The 20,827-nt window shown below is 32.4% G+C and overlaps 1 protein-coding gene across 1 annotated transcript; it reads right to left on the minus strand.

Annotated features, from left to right (window-relative positions):
- Positions 1-6,543: 6,543 nt before the first annotated feature.
- Positions 6,544-13,046, minus strand: LOC127737050 (monocarboxylate transporter 9-like). The gene is made up of 5 exons (XM_052247583.1): positions 12,977-13,046; positions 12,360-12,503; positions 7,916-8,506; positions 7,535-7,783; positions 6,544-6,704 (listed from the first exon to the last, which is right to left on the minus strand). The coding sequence occupies exons 1-5, from the start codon at positions 13,044-13,046 to the stop codon at positions 6,544-6,546; spliced, it is 1,215 nt and encodes a 404-aa protein (XP_052103543.1).
- Positions 13,047-20,827: the final 7,781 nt, after the last annotated feature.

A 20,827-nucleotide genomic window follows, 5' to 3' on the forward strand; every position in this document is an offset into this window, starting at 1 on the left:
GCACGATTTTTTTTTTTTTTTATCATGTAAAGGTTTTTGGGACGTTTTGTAAACAATAAACACTAGCCCAAAATGGACAACCAAGTGAGTAATTTGTCATAAACTTTAAAATGTTATAACAAAATTCTGTAATAAAAGTTTATGATTGTTTTGTAAAAATCTTGGTTTGATTTGCCACAAAATCCCAATTTTCTATTAAATGCAACGAAAAAATAAATAGTGTTGCTGTGAACAACTTTTCCCTTTGGTATATGTATAAAATGGAATGTCTCTTTTATCTGGGACTATTATACTATATATATTAGTATAATAGTCCCAGCTTTTATTCAGTATTTTTTCTGTTTTTATATTACTTTGAAAATTTCGTAATACAGATGATAAATATAGAACCACTTTTTAAATTACTTGAAATTTTGATGGAATTTTTTTGGACCACTAAAGACAGGTTTAGTTTGTTGTTCGCCACTTTTATTGTTCCAGAGTAATGACACTTGATTTTTGGAAAAATCAAAAAATGACACAATTTAGGACAAGTTATGTTCGATTTTTGTCGATGTCACTTTTACAATTCCAGAGTTATGGCACTTGATTGTTGGGGAAATTTCTAAAATTTGTGGCTTCCAGATGATAAACAGAGAAACCTCTTTTGAAATCAATTGAAATTTTAATGGAATGTTTTTGGACACCTAAAGACAGATGAAGTTTGATTTTCGTCGTTTTCACATCTACCGTTTCAGAGTTATGATCAGTTATGGTACTTGATAGTTTGAAAATTTTGTGGTTTCTAGAAGAACCTTTATTCAATTTGATTGAAATTTTAATGGAAAGTTTTGGACCACTAAACAAATTCATGATCTGTCAGTTGCTGCGGGCGGGGCCATACTGTATATTAATCTATGATCACTAGATCGCCATATCTATAGTTATATAATGTCATTCATTGATGGGGTTAATATTCCCTCTATTTGCTGTTCATAAAAGGTAACAGACTCTTTCGAAACAATCCGTGAGGGGTATTCCAGGCATTTTTTGCCTAATCTAATAGGTTTGGAATTTATGATTATAAATTCTCTTCAACTTAGTAGTAGTTTTTATTCTTTGGCCGTTTGAATTCGATGACATACACAAAGAGGTTATGAAGAAGTTTCAAACAAATTTTAATGTAACTTATGATAATTCTTTATTAGCCTTGAAAAATCAAAATATTGATATTTTAGAAGGCACTGGTGTTGATATAGCTCGTCTCTGGTAAAGCTTAAGAATTTTAGAAATATTTTATTTGAGGTCGCAAATGATATGCTTGCACCTTTTAAAGTAAGACAAATAGGTGCCATATATGAATAAAGAATTTATAAGAGCCATTTATAAAGAAGAAACAGATTTTTAATAAGTTTCAGCAGGTAAAAATGAATTTTAATAGAAGCTAGGAGTATACAGGTCTCAGAGAAGCTAAAAAATATTAAAAAAATGTTATTTTATTGAAAATTATTACATTGTTTGGGCAATAAACGGCTAATTTGGATTTGTATTATACATTAGACCATTTTTCAACCAACAAAAAACACAAAAAAACACACCATTCTTTCGGAAATATTTTATTGATTACACAACAGGACAAAGTTTGTGACATTTTTAATATTTTTTGTATGAATGCAACTTTGGCAATAAGGGAATCACGCGAATTCAAATAATTTTTAAGATTTTGCTAATATCTGTTCTCTTTTTCACACAATGACGACACATTATAGTCAGCCAAATTAATATACAGAAGACCGTTGGTATCGACAGATTTTCTCCTAAACGTTTACATTTTGCAAAACCTTTTATTACAAAGCCTTTTACAAAATATGTCAATTTATCTTTATCGTCATCACTTTTCCAGATAAATGAAAGGAAGCAAAAGTAGCCCCATTAAACTAGTACTTATAAAAAGGCAATTACAGGCCAGTTAGTGTAGTACCAGCTATCAAAAAAGGCAATTACAGGCCTGTAAGTGTAGTACCAGCTATCTAAAAAGTCAATTACAGTATAAATAAGAAGATGTGGTATGAGTGCCAATGAGACAACTCTCCATCCAAGTCACAATGTATAAAAAGTTACAGGCCAGAAAGTGTAGTACCAGCTATCTAAAAAGGCAATTGCAGGCCAGTAAGTGTAGTACCAGCTATCTAAATAGGCAATTACAGGGTATTAAGTGTAGTACCAGCTATCTAAAAAGGCAACTACAGGTCAGTAAGTGTAGTATACCAGCTATCTAAAAAGGCAATTACAGGTCAGTAAGTGTAGTACCAGCTATCTAAAAACAAATGCAAATGTCATTGAAACAGTTTGTTGATTATTTCGATAATATCTTAAATCCATTTTTTGCATCGCTTCAGTCATGTTTTGAATGCCAACCAATCCTTTTTAGAGTGATTGAAGATTAGAAAAAAAGTTAAACGAATTCTAATGGATCTATCCAAGGCCTTTGGTTGCCTTCCAAATTATCTACTTTTATTGAAACTTGGAGCACATGGCTTATCTCAGTCAACCTTGATATGTTAAATATTATTACTTTTCAAAAGGAAACAGTGTGTTAAAATTTGTCAAAACATAAGCAATTTGTTAGATATATTTGGAGATGTGCATCAGCGATACATTATTGGCCCTAAATTGTTTAATGTCTTCATCACTGATGTATTTATGTTTGTACATAAGTATGATTTATATAATTATGCAGATGATAATTTCTTATCAAAATCAGACAAGTCTTTCGAGAAAAGGTTATAAATTTTTTGCCAGAATACAGATATTCCATAATTTATTGGTTTTCTGTAAATAAACTGCATGCTTATCCTGAAAATTGCTAGCCATTTCAGTTGATACAAAAACTCATGACAAGATATTAATTTTAATGGTATAGATATTACTTTTGATGATGAAGTTAATTTGTTGGTAAGCACCATAGACTTTGATTTAACTTTATTATATATACATATAACAAATGTCTGTAAAGTTAAAATGACACAAGGCAATTGAATGTTCTGAAGCGGATAAGAAACATTTGAACCGTCTTGGAAAACTAACCAGTTATCATTCTTTTTTATATATGGTTATTGTCCGCTTACTTGCTATTCTTGTCGGGAACAAAATACTAAGAAAACTGAGAAAATACAGGAACGGGCACTTCGTTTTGTTTATCAAGACCTCGAAACCTTTTACAAAAAATTACAAGAATGATCAAAATTACCGTCACTTAAACCCAGAAGAATGAGAACAATTATCTTGGAAACATTTATAATCATAAATAAGAAAATGCCTGTACTTTTGCAAAGTGTACTGATTTTATTGAGAGAAAAATGATTCGTATAAGTTTTGGTATTCGACCTGTGTAGATTTACCAGGACTCAGAACTACAAAGAATGATTAGAATTCTTTCAGTTATGAGACAGCGCGACTTCGGAATTCAGTGCCGAATGAGGCCGAATGAGGCGAGACATATATTATCGTTTTATCAGTTAAAAATAACATATCAATCTTGTGTGGTGGCCAAAATTGATTCTGCAGTACCAGAAACTCCTAGACTCTTCTGTCTGATGTCTGATGGCTGAATTATATCTCATTACTGCTTATGTGACTCTGTTTTATCTAAATTGTATGCTTATGTATGCTTTTTTATTTGATGCTTGTGTGAGATTATTTTATTTGATGATTATTTGTGCTAATATTTTTATGGTTATGTGTACTTGTCTTAGGTGAAACTTTGCTAATTTTGATGTTTTGTATTATATGTTATAGTCGGTTCCTAAGATTTTGTTTATTATTAATTCTGTATATGTGCCGACCCTTATTAATATTTATTAACTTACCAACTTACTTCAAGGTTTGTAAAAAAGAGACGGAAGATATCAAAGGAGGAATAAAAAAAATAGACGAAGAGAGACCGACAAAATCATGACAAAAAAAAAAGAAAGACGACGAAAAGACAAACAACTTTTTACAAAACACTACATAAAAAACTTAAGACCGAGCAACAAGAACCCTACAAAAAGCCTGTTTGTTACATGAACTCGATTATATTAGTTTTCGAACAATTTGATTTGTACTTATGTATGTTGTGGTGCGTTGTTACTTGGAAAAAATCTACATATATTTTATTACTGCACCTGGAAGATTCACGAGAACAACATTAAAAAGTAAAACAAGGAATCTACATTTTGTTTTGAATTGAAGAAACTATAACTCTGATTCTAATTAGGAGGTATTCTTAAAATTAATTTCATACTTTATAGCTCAATTTCAAGTGTTCTTCATAAAACATCTTTAAAGCATTTTGTTTTTTCATAGGAATTATGTCTAATCTAACCAACCTTTAAGCTTATTTGTATAGATTCTTCCTATAAAAGTGCAAAATCTTCATAAATAAAACTGAATGCTCTTTTCTTGAATTCTTTTACACAATTTTACATGAAGTTGTTGCAGTCCCTACATTTAAACTTTTGGTCCCACTAGACAATAGAACCAGACATAGAAATCCACACTCATATAGGTAAATACAAGCATCTTAAGACAGCTATAAATATTCATTGTATCCGAATACAGTTATAAATTAGAATCAATTGCCACAACAAATAGTTTCATGCAGTACAGTACAGAGTTTAAAGAGTAAAATACCAGAATCTGCTATAATCCATATTTTATACCCTTAATTTTTATGGTTATCAAATGTATATAGTTTTATCTAAATGTTATTTTTCAAATGTACATATATTATTTTGATTTTCGATTTGGTTTTGTTTTTTGTTGTTTATCTTGTAAATTACAAATCAAATTATATAGTCGACGCCCGGCGAACAATCTTCAATAAATAAAGGATCGCTAGAAACTGAAAAAAGAACTGAGAAGAAGAATGCGTTTTTACAACAAAGATATTAGGTTACAGGATGAAAAATTGAAATATGAGTGTATTGATTGATTAAAATATTGGGAATAAAAAAAAATATCCAGTTCAATTTTATATTTTTCGGTTTTTAAAGCAGTTAGCTAGCAGCTGTCCATATGCTTTTCACATTTTTAACTTTATGAGTAGAAGCATTGTGGTAGACTTTGGCTTAGTAATATTAAGGGTACATTCATGCATGCGTGGCTCTTAGTGTTCATGGCATAGCACAAAAAAGAGGTAGGATCAATATTTCCTGAATGTATTTCCCCTTAAAGTTTTCCAATCTGTACTAAATTCACAGTATCCGATGCTGCAATCTTTGGCGAATTTCTGAACATTTCACCAAATAATATAAATGTCGGAAGGTGGAAGAAAACTGCCAATTGGACGGATTGTACAAAACTTCGACTTGTTTTTCACCAACGGTAAAATTATATCTTATGTAAAGCAGTTAGTGTCTTTTATATACAAATTATCTCATTTTGATTAACGATGTCCTTCGGGTGAAAAGTTTTACAAAAATGTGTAAAAAAAAACTGTAGATACACGATGTTGATCGATGGCCACTGGCTTTTTCATAGATGTCTCATTGATGTTTATTGGTGACATTGGCTGTTTCAGAGATGTCTCAATGATGTTTATTGTGACCACTTGATATTTAAAGATGTTTCAATAATGTTTATAGGTGATTACTGGATTTTTATATATGTCTCAATGATGATTAACGGTGACCACTGCATGGGTTTAATTGATGTTTATTGGTTACAGCTGGCTGTTTCATAGATGTCTCATACAAAGTTACTAAAGATACCACTGCTTGTTTCATAGCTGTTTTATTGAATTTAAACGGTTACAACTGTATGTTTTATATATATTACAATGATTTTTCATTGATTGGCGACCACTGAATGTTTCATTGATGTCTGATTGGTGTTTATTGGTGACCATTGAATGTTTCAGTGATGTCTGATTGATGTCTATTGGTGATCACTGCATGTTTTATTGATGTCTGATTGATGGCAATTGGTGATCACTGAATGTTTCATTGATGTCTGATTGATGTCTATTGGTGATCACTGAAACAATGTCTGATTGATGTCTATTGGTGATCACTGAAACAATGTCTGATTGATGTCTATTGGTGATCACTGAAACAATGTCTGATTGATGTCTATTGGTGATTATAGAATGTTGCATACATGACTGTGTCATTGATGTGTTTTGGTGATCACTAAAATGTTTAATTTTTTTTTCTCATTGGTTGGTTTTGGGGACCAATCGACGTTTCATTGATGTGTCATTGATTTTTACACTAAAGATGTCATCTATGTCCTATATAAATAGTATTAACAAAATTGAGAATGGGAACGGGGAATGTGTCAAAGAGACAACAACTCGACCAAAGAGCAGAAAACAGCTCAAGGCTCAAGTTAAGTATAAATAAAATGATGATTGAGAGGTAAACATCAATGAGATAGCAATCAAACACAAATAACAAACAGAATCTAAGGGTTAATTGTGAAAATGGTTTATATCTTGTAGACAAAGACGAATTAAATCTTCAATTCTCCATTAACGGCCACCACTTCCTCTTTGTCTATATCGTTTTTCTGAAATGTCTGTTATTCAACCTCGCTATCAACTTCTCTGTTCTTTTGTAATCTCTGTTCCTCTAATTTCATAACCCAAGAATCACAAAACAATGCTAAAGCCCCGATAATCATCCCAACACCAATAACGTAAAATGTAACATTGTAAGATCCTGTACTATCTCGTATATAACCTAAAACAAGTATTAAATATATACAAATTAATGATAATTTATGACACAACACCCCTTTTCTCCTCTCACATAATCGGCATACGTTTGGCAAGTCTTATAGAAATCCGACCCGTAAAACGATCCAGAAAACGGGAAACTAAAGTATAATACAATGACACATGGTGAAAATATAGCAGCTGTATATCTGATGCAACGTGGTGTTTTCCCCTTGACTGCTTATATACAAATATGTGGCATTCATGTCTGCGAGAAGGCGGGGACATTTTTTTTTATCAAAAAGCCGTTCCATCAGTATATATGTGCGAAGGAATTCAAAACCCACACATTTGCATTTGTTGTCTTGTATGTATTTCTTGAATATTTAAAAAAATATATATAAACTCTGTTGGTGGAGCAATTAAAAAAAAAGTTGTAGGACATGAGTGTTCTTTCACTTTGTGTTTACGATTTTCACTGCTTCCACGTTCGGTTATACCATTTTCGATGGTTTACTGCTTAAAATATAATTTCAAAGGTCTTTTCCTACATTTTTTTTCTTGTTTATTTCTTATTTAATTGAACGGTAGGGTTTTTGACTGAATATAACAAAGTTATAACTGAGTCAAAAGGAGTTTCGAATATTAGTTAATGAATAATCCCATAACGAGGAAATAATTAAAACATACCCATTAATGGTGCCATGATCGATATTGATATGCCATGAACAAGGATCAGTAAAGAAAGTGCAGAGGGTAAATTCTCGGCTCCAACGCTGTCTACCAATAATAAAGGAACAAATGGAAAATAAACAGAACCGAACAGTCCGTTTACGACGCAGAAAATGGCAAAACTGGTAAAATTAGTAAAGAAAGTGTTGAACATAGTGACAGTGCCAGTTATTAATAATGTAATTCCCAAAATATACGTTCTTTTGATTCTCTTAGAATCTGCAATCCAAGCAATTGAAAATCTAGCTACAACATCACATGCTCCAAAGATCATAACAAGGAGAGCTATTTCTTCGTCTGAATTGTTGTTTTCGCGAGCAAACGGAGGAATGTATGTAATGGTCAAGCCACAACTGAAAATACAAAAGTATGCTACAAATAATACGAGTTGAAGTTTATGGTTTTTTAAAAGTTTGAAGTCAATCAAACTTGTCAATGATGTCTTTGTACAACATGTTGATTTTGACTGTGAACAACTAGAGACACCAACTTTCTCATTTATACTTAAGTTTTGTATAGAACATGAAATGCTTCCCGTACTGGTACATAAGTCCAATGAGCTTCGACACATTTCCTTGTCTTTCTTTTCATTGTAAGATAATCCGGAAGTCTCTTTCAGTTGCTTTAAGGTGTCATCTACTTTGTCGTTTAAAAGTTGTGGACTTTCCTCCTCAAAGGAAGAAGATATATTTTGATTTGGTCGGGAACAAACACTCCTGACATCCTTATTTGAACGTTTACCATGATGTACTGTTTTTGGATTTGCCGACTCACTGAACTCGGCATATCTCTTTGGATATTTTAGAAGTTCTTCCTTCTCAATATTTCCTTGTATCGATCCGGCAGTCTCGACCGACGGTGGCAATGGGCGCAACAGCATTGCAACAATCAAATTGTGAAACAGAATCCCTGATACAAAAATCAAGGCACCTTGAAGTCCATACACATCTATTAGCACCTGTATTATCTTGGGAAATACCAAACTGCCAATGCTTGCTCCTACATTTGAAATACTGTTTGCAAAGCCACGCCTTTTTTCGAAATATGAAGACAGAACAACTAGACCAGGGCCTAAAGTTAGTGCGCAACCACCACCTAAAATATCATATTTAGATTATTTCAACAACAAAAAATAGCATTACTTTGAGAAATCATTACTGTTTATTAGATATTAATACTACTTGGTCATGGTCAGTTGTATATCTTAAACTATGAGGTTCGAATATGGGTTAATTTTCTTTAAAGAGAAATTTTCTTGAGAATTTCCTCACCGGTTGTGACCAAATATGTCTGCAAGGTGCCTTGTGTTGTCGACTGAGATAAGTATATTTGAAAATAAGATTGTTTCTCAAAATGTCCATAATAACTACGATATTTTTAACAGTTGAACAATTACCGGTATTAGATTATATAATCGTCTTGATTGCTGAGGTCCTTTTTTTTCCCCATGTTATTGTCCAAATAACGTCCCTTCTAGTTTAACTTCGTGACTTAAATTTCAAGTGTTTGTTTATTTTGTTTTCATGAACTTCTATCGTCTAAGATTCGTACAGAAAAAGAATATTGGCGGCGTATTCCTATGACCTTTACAGCCAATAAAAAAATTAATTGGGGTTTGAACGTGGGAAATTGGAATGAAAACAAATTATTTATCACAAAACTCATCTAAAGTGCTCGGCTTCGTTTGTTGTATTAAGAGGGAAATAATGACAGTATTTGTTATAAGTGTTAACTTAAGGTTTTTTTTTGTCATTATTTGTTTTCATTATTATTTAGTATACTGTTTTCTTGTGAGCTTATAAGCAATAGCGTCCTTGAAGGTAACGGTGACAATTGTCTTGGCAATAACAAATAACTTACCAAACAGAACACTTTGCGACAGAATCAGAAATGCTACGTCTGGTGCAAAAGCATTCAGTAGATATCCAGCAGATACAAAAATAGAACCAATCATAACTAACTTTCGTGGGCCAAGTAATTTTGTTCCCGAAGAAAGTATGAACAACGCTGAAAATATTCAATTTAACATGTCTTAATAATACCATAGTATGTAGGTTTTAAAGATGTTATTGCTTACACTTTTCGGAGATTAGCAAACTACAATTGTTTGAACTGAAGTAAGTTTTGACACTGCCTCTAGGCAAAAAGTCAAACACTTCGATTCTTCATACTGAAATTGCCACATTTTTTAAAAACAATATAGAAATGGTTAATAGTATATACTAAACAATCTTATCAATGAGATCAACGAACCTTCAGAAGCATAAGCTGCTAAATTATTGAATGCTTTATTACAATACTTGTATATTTCTGTATAGTATGGTTTATCGATCTATCAACACATCATTTCGATCAAAGGCGCTTTGTGTATCTTCATTTTTTGTGTTACGTATATTTTCAGATATATTTCCTTTAATAATGCAGCTTATTTTTCTTCATTTCACGTGTTTTTGTTCTTCTCTTAGGATGAACTCTGTAACATATTTCTCGCCATGATGAAGAGCTATGTGTCGTATTACTGAAATATATGATACTATAAATATTTTTTGGTCTAATCCTTCAATGCGATATCAAATTGCGGCATTTCCATTGGCTGTTCTTTAGGGAATGACGATTTGGACTACTTTTTCTCAGTGGCAACGGTTTTACTTACTTCCTGTTTTCGTGATGTCGTCTACATTATCATTTAATTTTATACGATCCATCATGGACAAGGAAATAAAAAAAAAACAGTTGATAACGAGTAACACCAAAAGATGTCACACAAAAAGATTTCTTACCAAAAGAGAAATAACAGCTCGTTGGACTTGGATATCGCTTGGTATAAACTCTAGTTATTTCAATAATAACAATAAATTCACCTAAAGGCTCATTTATATTAAATAACTCGCACTGATGCCAAGCGATATCCTCAATCACAAGCTTAGTGGACGTACGGCACATATAAACTACTGTCTTGTTATAATAAGAACATGTTAAATAAAGGAAAATAAGTTGTAATATTAGTAACACAGAAAATAAGAACAAACGTTGAGGTCCTTGTCCCCAAGTTGCTTAGATCATTAGAATTATATAGCCAACTAAAACTAGCATTGTTTACAAAATATAATATTGTTTATATGGTAATCAATGAAATAATCGGGGGGAAATGGATGCTTTGTAATCAGTGAAACATGGTTTTGTTCCAAAAAAAAAAATTCTGGACTCAAAATGATAAAGATTGCTTATCAGTAGATTAAAACAACTAATTATTTTACAGTAATAACCTGTGATATTATTTGACAGTATTGGAGTTTTTTAATCTCGTTGCCAGTCTACTTTTTAAGTAAAATTGATTTTTCTTCTTGAACTTAACTGGAAAAAGAGTGTACAATAAAATGCCCCGCAAGGCGCAGCTTGATACGACCGCAGAGGTCGAACCCTGAACAGTTGGGGCAAGTATTTGGACACAACATTCAAGCTTGATACAGCTCTGAATTTGGATTGTGATAAAATATTTGACACAGCATAGGTTTCTGACACAGAATGAATGTGGTCTAAAAACCTAAAAATTTGAAATTGGATGTTTACCTATTATGGTCCAATATCCAAAATCTAAAATAAATGGTTAGATTCAGCATTCACAGAACACCAAGAATTCTATTTTTGATGAAATCAAACAAAGTTTAATTTTGGGCCCTTTGGACCAAAATGTGAACCAATTTGATAACGGGCCCAAAATCCTAAATCTAAATACACGGTTATATTCAGCATATAATAGAACCCCATTATCAATTTTGTTGAAATCAAACAAAGTTTAATTTTGGACCCTTTGGACCTTAATGTAGACCAATTAAAAACAGGTAAAAAAAATCCAATATCTAAATACCCGGGTATATTCAGCATATTAAAGAACCACTAGAATTTAAGACTTTGAATAAAACCCCATTGAAATTGGTCAAGAAATCAGCAATTTATACAAAGAATTAGAAGAAAAGTATTGTTTTTAACTCTTTTTGGTCAGAACCATAATCCCCAAAACCAATCCCAACATTCCTTTGTGGTATGGAATCTTGTGGTACGATTTCATAGAAATCCATACACTGATACTCAAGTTATTGTCTGGAAACCAAATGTCTTCTGACAAGTCTAATTCGGTATGTCACATTAGAGGGAAAGGAAAAGAGGATATATTGTGGTTACGGCAATTGGAAAATATTTGTTGTCATCAGTGTAACAGATATTCCATAACGGTCAATCAACTGATGGCGTCCGTAAAATTTTCGAAGGGATGATTTTAACCACTTCGAAATCTTGATTTAAAAGCTTCCTTGTAAGCATCAACCATCTAACAAAGAAATTATTATAGGAAATGCAAGCTCTTGAATATCGTATCAACTGGGAGATATATACTCCGTATGCAGGCGCTGCTGGAAAGTTCAGTGTAGATTTCCTAGATTCAGATCTGTTGAAACTTGTGTTATGAAATTGGTTATGTTAAAAAAAGAACAAATCAATAGTATATATATACTCATATATTGTTTTGTGTCAATTCACATTTTCAAAACCTACTAGCTGCCAGGAAGAAAACACATCCATAAACTAAACAGGTCAAACAGTTTTACGCATTTTAACAGCAAAATCCTTCTTATTAAATAACTTTAGAATTATAATTTACAAACCACTATTCAGTATTAAATGTTTTAAAAACTTCTTGACTTTCAAAAGAATTGTTAAATTTTGTTGTTGTTATTGTTGTTGTTGTTGTTGTTGTTGTTGTTGTTGTTGTTGTTGTTGTTGTTATCTCATACCATCAAAAGTCTACCGGTAAGGGTAAGCGGAAGCAAACCGACAGAATACCTATTTGGTCTTAATCTTCTAATAACTTTTTAGATAAGACTGAGGAAATATAGGCATAGAAACACTTTTAACTTGTGAGTTTTTTTGTATTTTAAAACAAATAACTTACACGAAAGGCTGAACATTGCCGTCTGCAAAGCTATAACTCCTGATATCAGCGAAGCGCTTGTCTTGTAAACAATTATAAATTGGATAAAGAATAGTCCGAAAGATTTTGATATACCAACATTAAGGAATAGCTGTAAGAATATGGCTGCAAATAAAATATCAACAGTGAAAAAATGAATATTGTGTAAATTTGTTACAGTTTTCTAAAAATTCTCGTAATTTGTTCTCGTCGTGAATATGCCTTATATATTGAAAATAGTCGTTAAGCAAACAATGATAACCAATCAATCTAAAGAGTTACACAAGATACCGAAAAACATCACTAGTGTGAACATCACAGAAAATGCCTTTGTTAGTTAATCCTAGGGTTCATGGCGTATAATAGAATATAACGAGTGTGTAAAAAATAAGAAGAATTCCCAAGGAACCTCTTGATATCTTTTGGTTTTCTCATGTGTGTGTTTTTTGTTGTTGTTGCTGTCTTATTTACATATACTACAAATTTCATTGAATTCAAAATCAAGAACCCCTTTTTAGCTAAAAGCGTTTACACTCCTATAGAGTTACTTTTTTTAATTTTCAGTTTTAGATTGGTATTTGATTTGTGAGCAAACTTACCACACATAACCACCCATGCCCAACCTCGGTCTACTGGTCGTTGATACTCAGTCTTTGTGACGACAGTCATTTTCATCTAAAGAAAAAATAAAGGTATAGGAGATAAAAAGTCTTCATATTTTGCACACTATCTCCGCCTTCTAAACAAAGCTTGTTAAAATGCAAACAGCTCGATTAAAACAGAATTCACAGCTAGATTTAAAACCACCTGGTCAGGGAAGGGTTTGGCGCCCGCAAACATGTTTAAATATTCTACATTCTATTTGTGTCTGTCCATAGTCTGAAGCCTGTAATTCAGTGGTTGTCGTTTGTTGCTGTATATCATATTTGTTTTTCGTTTATTGTTTCTTACATAAATCAGGCCGTTAGTTCTCTCGTTTGATTTTTTTTTTACATTTTTCACGTCTGGGCCTTTTATAGATTGCTATGCGGTATAGGTTTTGCTCATTGTTGAAGGCCTTGTACGGTTATCTATATTGCCTAACTTCTTCGTCATTTGGTCCCTAATGGAATGTTGTCTCATTGGCAATCATACCACATCTTCTTACTTTTATACACGTAGATAAAGCTATGAAAAATACATTTTTTTAAATGTAGCTGCGAAATGTTTCAAGTTTTTATGCCTCTTGTAAAACAAAACAAAAAGGATACACACAGCACCTGTTTCACGATTAGCGCTGATTATTGAAAGTGAGGAAAGCCAAAACAATAATGTGTTGGAAGGTATAAAAACTAAAAGGAAGGTGTAAAAGACAATACAGAGATACGAGATACAGCAATACAAGATAAGAGATACGAGATACAAGATAAGAGATACATGAAATAAAATATCTGTGAAATATACTAAAATTTATATCATGATTAATTAAATCGAATTCTCAATTAAGCATGGCAGCAAACGTCATTTAAAGCAGTCGTGTACTAAAGGATTGAATTGTGGAGTGGAGTTGTGGGTTTACATTTTATAATATGATAAGTAAACAAATTTTCAATATACAGTTTTATACAGTCTAAAAACATTGAATCACCTTATATCCATGTATGTCTAGTACAACTTCTTACTTCATTCTTTGATTATGATATGATTTTGATAATACATGTACATGTACTTTGTACCAATATTATAACTAACTTAAGGTGATACGTGTATCTCCAAACATGCAAAATTGAGGTCACATACACGTATTTGTAGGTGCTTTGAAATAGTGTACAGGTTATAACTTTTTACTTGAAAACCGTAAGATGGTGCCAAAGGAACATGACCATCCAAAAAAGGAAAATTAACAATAGGGAACGAAAAATCGTCCCTTTTGTCGTAAATTTTAGTGTGGAGTTTCCCGTGTAAAACTGAAATATCTAAATCTAGGAAAGGACAGTTATTACCGTTTACATTTGATTTATTTAAAGTAAGTTCCTTTGAGTAAATTTCGGCAGTATATTTAGAAAATTCTTGATTATTTAACGAAAAATATCATCAAGATAACGGTAAGTGTTGTTGAAATTTATCAATTAAATGTTATTTAGACGGGTATTTATTGAGTTTGGTCATAAACTGTGATTCATAACAGTACAAAAACAAGTCTGCTATTAATATCATCAAGATAACGGTAAGTGTTGTGGAAATTTATCAATTAAATGCAATTTAGACGGGTATTTACTGAGTTTGGTCATAAACTGTGATTCATAACAGTACAAAAACAAGTCTGCTATTAAAGGGGCGCAATTAGTGCCCATAGGAATACCTACAACTTGTCGATAAACTTTGTTGCCGAAAAGTACATAAATATTATCAAGGAGAAAATTAACAGCTTCAATCATCTCTTCACACCTTCAGTAAGTATATTTAGCATATTTACCTTTCTCATTAGAGAAGAAGGCTTTAAATGAGTAGCAACAAATATATTTGCATTCAGATTTACCAAACGACCATGTAATCAAATAGAAACTTTTGTTTGATAAGATTGTGTGGAAGTGTAGTGTAAAGAGTTGAAAAGTCAAAACTGTCAACAGAATCAAAAGGACCACCAAAAGCACGTAATTCATCTAAAACATCCAAAGATTTTTTTACACTCCAAAAATAGTTAATTCCACTATTTTCATATATTTCATTACAAAAGTTAATGATAAGTTATTTGATAGTAGTTAAGGAACTAGTTAAAAGCACTGAAAGATTAGTTGTAGAACACTTACTAGAGGCCGAGATGAAACGATATTTTACTGTTTTTTGTGTAGTTTAGGTAACCAATACATAGTAGGGACCTTCAAATGTTCAGGAGATGCCTTAAGCTGTGATGTGGTTATTATGTGTTTGTTTACTATATGACTCTCTGTGAAGCGTACGGACTTGAATGTAGATGAATTAAATCTTAAATTCTTAAGAACGTCCGTGCACATGTAGTATTTACGGCATACCACCACCATATTGTTGGCTGCTTTGTCGGCCGGTACAAACACAAACCGCTTTGAAAGTTCTTGAAGTTTATTTCTTATTTTAGAAATAGGCGTATTATGTTCTCTTTAATTTATTGCTGACATTTATATTACCTTTTCTGAAAATGAAAAGGCAGTCACTAAAGTGCAATAATAAGAATATTTCACAAAAACAAGAATTAGATGAAATTCCTCTTTCCGATTTAAAAGCTCTTCAGAGCTTATGTTTGTACTGGTATTTGCATATACCAACTTTAGATAAAGCTTTATGTCTTATGTCTTATGTCTATGTCTTCTGAGCAGTATTATGTGTCATTTTAACTCCAGCAGATGACATACATATGTGGTCGCTTTCAATTAGAACAATAAGATAAAGGTGAACAACTCACTTTTTACAGGGTAAAATATTTAGTGTGTGTCCTATGAAGTTGAGAAAATTAATATATTAATCTATGATGAAATAGTCTATATTTAACAAGCTGGTACATGTATCTGTTTTTAATAAATATCGAACTGTAAAAATTTATTTGGTATGACCATGGAAGTAATTTCACAGGCCAATAACTTCAAGTAAAGTGAAAGTATTATCTGCAGCTATTATTTTACAGTGATTCTAATGCTTGTGTTTAAATTGGTTTTGACAAATTTATCTAAAGTTCCCAGAGGTGATATTTGATATAGCAATTAAAATTCAAACTTTTTTCTCATGTTTATCTGTCTTAATTACTTGATTTGATTTCATATTACATTTTATTGTATCTCATATCCTGTATCTCGTATCTTGTATTGCTGTATCTCGTATCTCTGTATTGCCTTTTACACCTTTCCAATACTAAACGGGTTTACATAAACAGCCAAAATTCGGTCACAGTGACATTCAACATAACCTGAGAAAGTTTAAATGATAAGTATTAATACAGTTGGTTCCAAGGAATTCAAACTGCATGCGTGATTTTAAAATCTAGTGTGTAGGTTTTTTTTTTTATCTAGTTGCCTTTTAATTTGAAATGTGTATTTAAAGACGAATAGAACTGTTAATGATAAGTTGGGTCATGGTCCAACTTTACACGATGTATTTGTGTTTTATGATTTGAGCCTTCATATCTACTAGCAATGGAATACCTTTGGCGACAGAGGCTGGCACAGTTTTGGTTTGTCTTCGTCGGAAACAGAAAAAGACAACGCATCTATTTTTGTTATGGCTTACTTTTAAAATTATCTGCTTTATGAAAGATCAAAAGAAGAGACACAAACAAAACATTGTACCGATAATAATGATATATCACTAACGCAGGAATTAATTAAGTTACAAGATACATTCTATTTGACATGTAGACTAACGTTTTCAGTTTTCTGCAGATTCACACCATGGACAACATGCTATTAAATCTCCGATATTCTGAATTCACATGCATATTTTCAGTACAAATGTCCTGTTTGCTGTTCCTGGTGTTATAAGGTGTTACGAATCAACATAGTAACATAGGTATGATTAAACTAACCTGTAATTCAAGTGTTCAGCACCATCGGCTTAGTCTCGGATTGTATCATAGATTATATAAACAAACGTTGGCATTCCATTATTTCACAACACCGTGACAGAACGATATTTATGACCTACAATACTTATGCAAACATGACAGATTTACACCACCGAAAAACCGATATCTCTTTGTATTATCTCATATAATACTGTTCTGGTTGTCGAGATTACAATACCAACAGGGCTTCGTACTCAAAGTCAAAGTCAAAGTCAAAGATTTTATTAATATAAAATCCAAAATCTGGATTGTCATCAACACACAGACAAAGAACAAACATTAATCATTACAATCAATTATATAACAATACAGAACATAAAAAAAGGGTATATATATATATATATATATATAATGAGAATTTTTATTTTTCCTTTCTATCTATTTAACTGAGGAGGTACAGTTTTAGATACTAGTAATACAATTTATATAATATAAACATAAAATAACTTAAGTTAGTGAACGTCTGAACTTGTACATCTCATTAATACCTTTAATGCAACATTTACTGACATCATAATCATTACTTCGATTGATTATTGAAAGATGGTAAAATATCTGAAATATTCTTAAAAAATTTATACCTCAAATCATTGAGTTTGATACATTTTATGGTAAAGTGTAATTCATCTTCAACTTCAAATTTACAAAGGGGGCATAATCTGTTTTCTAAATCAATCGTTTTATGTCTGCCTTTTTCAATCATAAGGATACTATTACTTATCCTTAATCTTACAAAGTTTGAAATATCAGCTCTGTCTATATCTAATTTTAAAAAGTTCTCCATATCAAATTTCTTCTTCAAATCCTTGTAGGGTCTTAATTTGTTTCCTCTTTTATCATTAACACTTTTTGAAATGGAATTCTCCCAAATTTTGATGAAATCATTTTTTCAGTTTTTTATTTATAGCAAAAGTTAAACGATTTTTACTAAGTGAATTTTGATTTTCCCAGACATGTTTATCCCATTATATGTCTATGCTGCTGTTTTCCTGGTATGGAAGTTGTCCGCAGAATGAAGTCCTTTTTCTGGGTAGTGCATGTAATGTCGAGGGGTTAAATCCTTAGTATTTTTGGTACATTTTTATAACGGCCGAATGAATATAAACCTCAACTCTTTAATCATCTGTATACATACGTTTGATTTTAAAGTCATCTATATAGAGATGACTCTTAAATCATCTGTAAACATGAGTTTGATTTTCGAGTCATCTATCAAGATGATGATGGTGATGGATGACTGCTTAACGTCCAGCGACAAATTAATAAGCATATTCAGGACGAGAACATGTTAATGTACTATGAATATTTACCCTGCTTTGTACTAGATCGACACGCTGAGACGAATTTTTAACGTGCTAGTTCACAAGGTAACAGTCCGCACACATTACTTTGACTCCGAGCCGACCAGTCTTTGCTCTTATTCTTTAATGCCGCGTGCTTAGCGGAGAAGCAGCAAATACCAATTTTAAAGTCTTTGGTTTGACCCGGCGGGGTTCGAACCCCAGACCTCCCGCGCTCGAGGCAAACATGCTACCACGAGACCACCGAGGCGGTTAATTTATCAAGAGACAAACGTACACCCACTTAAACATCTGTCGTAGCATAGACCCATTCCTCAAAGGAGGAACAGAAGCGTTGTTACAAAAACATTTGAATTAGTACATGTATGTATGTATTCTTTTATCAACCACTTCTCTTGAAAATGCTTACCATGATACTGAGATACGAGTTTCAACGGTGCAGCGTTAAAAAAGTTTGCAATCTATAGATATAATACTTAAGCATTTTCAAGCAAGACCATGTTTTCAATGAGACGAAATATCACCAATCTTCTGAAGAAATATTGTTAAGTCATCAACAACTCCCTCGCCTCTAAAAATCTTGCATATACAAACATTTGACATTCAAAAATGCTTGAATCTTGATAATAATCGTCTCAAACAATTTGTAAGTATAGCTTCTGACTTGTGCTCTTACTATCGTTGAGGAACTCCGAGGCGTTATAAAATACATATGTATTGTGACAAGGCTTATGTTAAATGCTATTTCTACTGAAAAAAAAACACTTTGGAAGTCTTGGATGAGCTACGTTCTTTTAAATGTCGGTTCGTCTGCGTTGACAGTTATGATTTCTCTACTGTGTATATAATCTTAACAAAAAGAATTTTCCTATTTACCAAAATTTTTTTTCGATATAGATCTGCATTCAGCTATATCTGTTGCATTTGTAACGATTCCCTTTTTTCTGTGATAAAACTGGAAAACTTACACAAATTGGACATGCAAAGATTTGAGTAAAGCAATTCATGTTTTGCCTGATAATATGCATGTTCGTTTTGGAACTACAGTATGCTGCCAAGTGGTTGGTATTTATATTGGGAATAACTGTACCCCTCTAATCGCAGACTTATTCCTTTATTGTTAACGCAACAAGACATCGCTTCGTTCTCATTGTAATCTTGATACCCCGGTTTATGATGAACCGGGACGATTTATCCTTTCCTATGAACTCTTTTTCTTCCATTGGCTCCTGAGTATACGTTTTCCGGTTGGTTCGACGCCCACGTCTTGGATTTCAATGAAAGTTATATTTTTATTACTATAAAGAATTACAGCAGAGATTTAGAAATACTTAAAATGTATTTCAACTATAGAGATTACTAAGGGAAGACTGATTCCAGCTATAGTGATTTTTGATGGAAGAATGCTCCCAATTATAGAGATTTCTGGTGGAACAAATAATTCCTAACTACAGGATTTTGTTGGAGGGTGGTTTTCCCGTTCAATCTTTTTCGGTGGTGCTATTTGTGTGATCATTAAACGACTTTGAGATTTGTCCTTCGGACCTTCCTCTTTGACTTAGTAGACTTGATGATGGGGTTGCAATTGTTTTAGTTGCTGTCCAATCACTGCTGTGATTATCCACTAATTGACAGTTCGTGTGGTGTTGTTATTGTAATATCAGGTTGATTGAGTAATTTAAAGTTAACACTGAAGAAAACGAGTTTTCGAAAAATGCTTTCATTTACATTTTATTCTGGATTCCCTTCTCTATAAGTAGTTTTTACTTATATCGGGCCATATATATACGTCGTTGCCACGTTCATCAAGGAACGTTAAGATATATGCAATTTTTCGATAAAAGAGTGCCATCATTCCCGAGTGATCAAAGTTGGATCCGCCAGATCTAAATAATATTTCTTTAATTCTATGCGCCGTTACATTGCTTGAATATCTACACTACAAAATCCTAGCGTATATGATAAAGGGGACACATGAACGGTAAACGTCAAATATATACACGTGTCTTTTATCGCTCTTATTTAGAAACCTGATAAAAATAAACTATCAAAAGGGCAATTTGTCACAAGAATATATATAGCGAGATTCCTAAGTGAGATCGTATTATTGATGCGTATATAAGTAGTATTTCTAATAACTGCTATGCCGTGTTACAGATTTTGTGAGTTTAGCCAATACTGCAGGAAACATGACGGGTGCCACTAGTGAAGCAGTATCTGCTTTCCCTTCCGGAACACCTGAGATCCCACTCAGATTTTGGTGGAGTTTGTGTTGCTAAGTCTGTAGTTTTTAAAGTAGTATTTTGTGTACTTTATTGTTTATTTTTTTCGTCGTCTTTCGTTTTTTGCCATGGCGTTGTCATTGTTTCTTCGACTTGTGAGTTTTGGATGTCCCCTTGGTAGCTTTCGGCTCTTTTTATGTCTGTCCAAAAATACTCTATACTTTCACTTCAAATGAAGGAACCCAAACAATTGCCAAAAAGGTCGTACTGTGTAACTCTCTCTTCACTGTGTTGTTGAGACATCACAAGCGGATAAAGATCATTCTTTACTTATACATTGTATTACAAACATCTTTA

This window comes from Mytilus californianus, unplaced genomic scaffold (assembly GCF_021869535.1).
Source record: "Mytilus californianus isolate M0D057914Y unplaced genomic scaffold, xbMytCali1.0.p SCAF_4, whole genome shotgun sequence".
NCBI classification, from domain to species: domain Eukaryota; kingdom Metazoa; phylum Mollusca; class Bivalvia; order Mytilida; family Mytilidae; genus Mytilus; species Mytilus californianus.

Excerpts from the sequence above, each read along its gene's own strand:
- LOC127737050 (XM_052247583.1), bottom strand. The coding sequence starts at position 13,046 with ATGACTGTCGTCACAAAGACTGAGTATCAACGACCAGTAGACCGAGGT. Across the intron at positions 8,507-12,359 it reads GGCAATGTTCAGCCTTTCGT|GTGGTGGTTGCGCACTAACT; the intron begins GTAAGTTATTTG and ends ATGATATTTTAG. Across the intron at positions 7,784-7,915 it reads ATGTTCTATACAAAACTTAA|CATACTTTTGTATTTTCAGT; the intron begins GTATAAATGAGA and ends TATTATTTGTAG.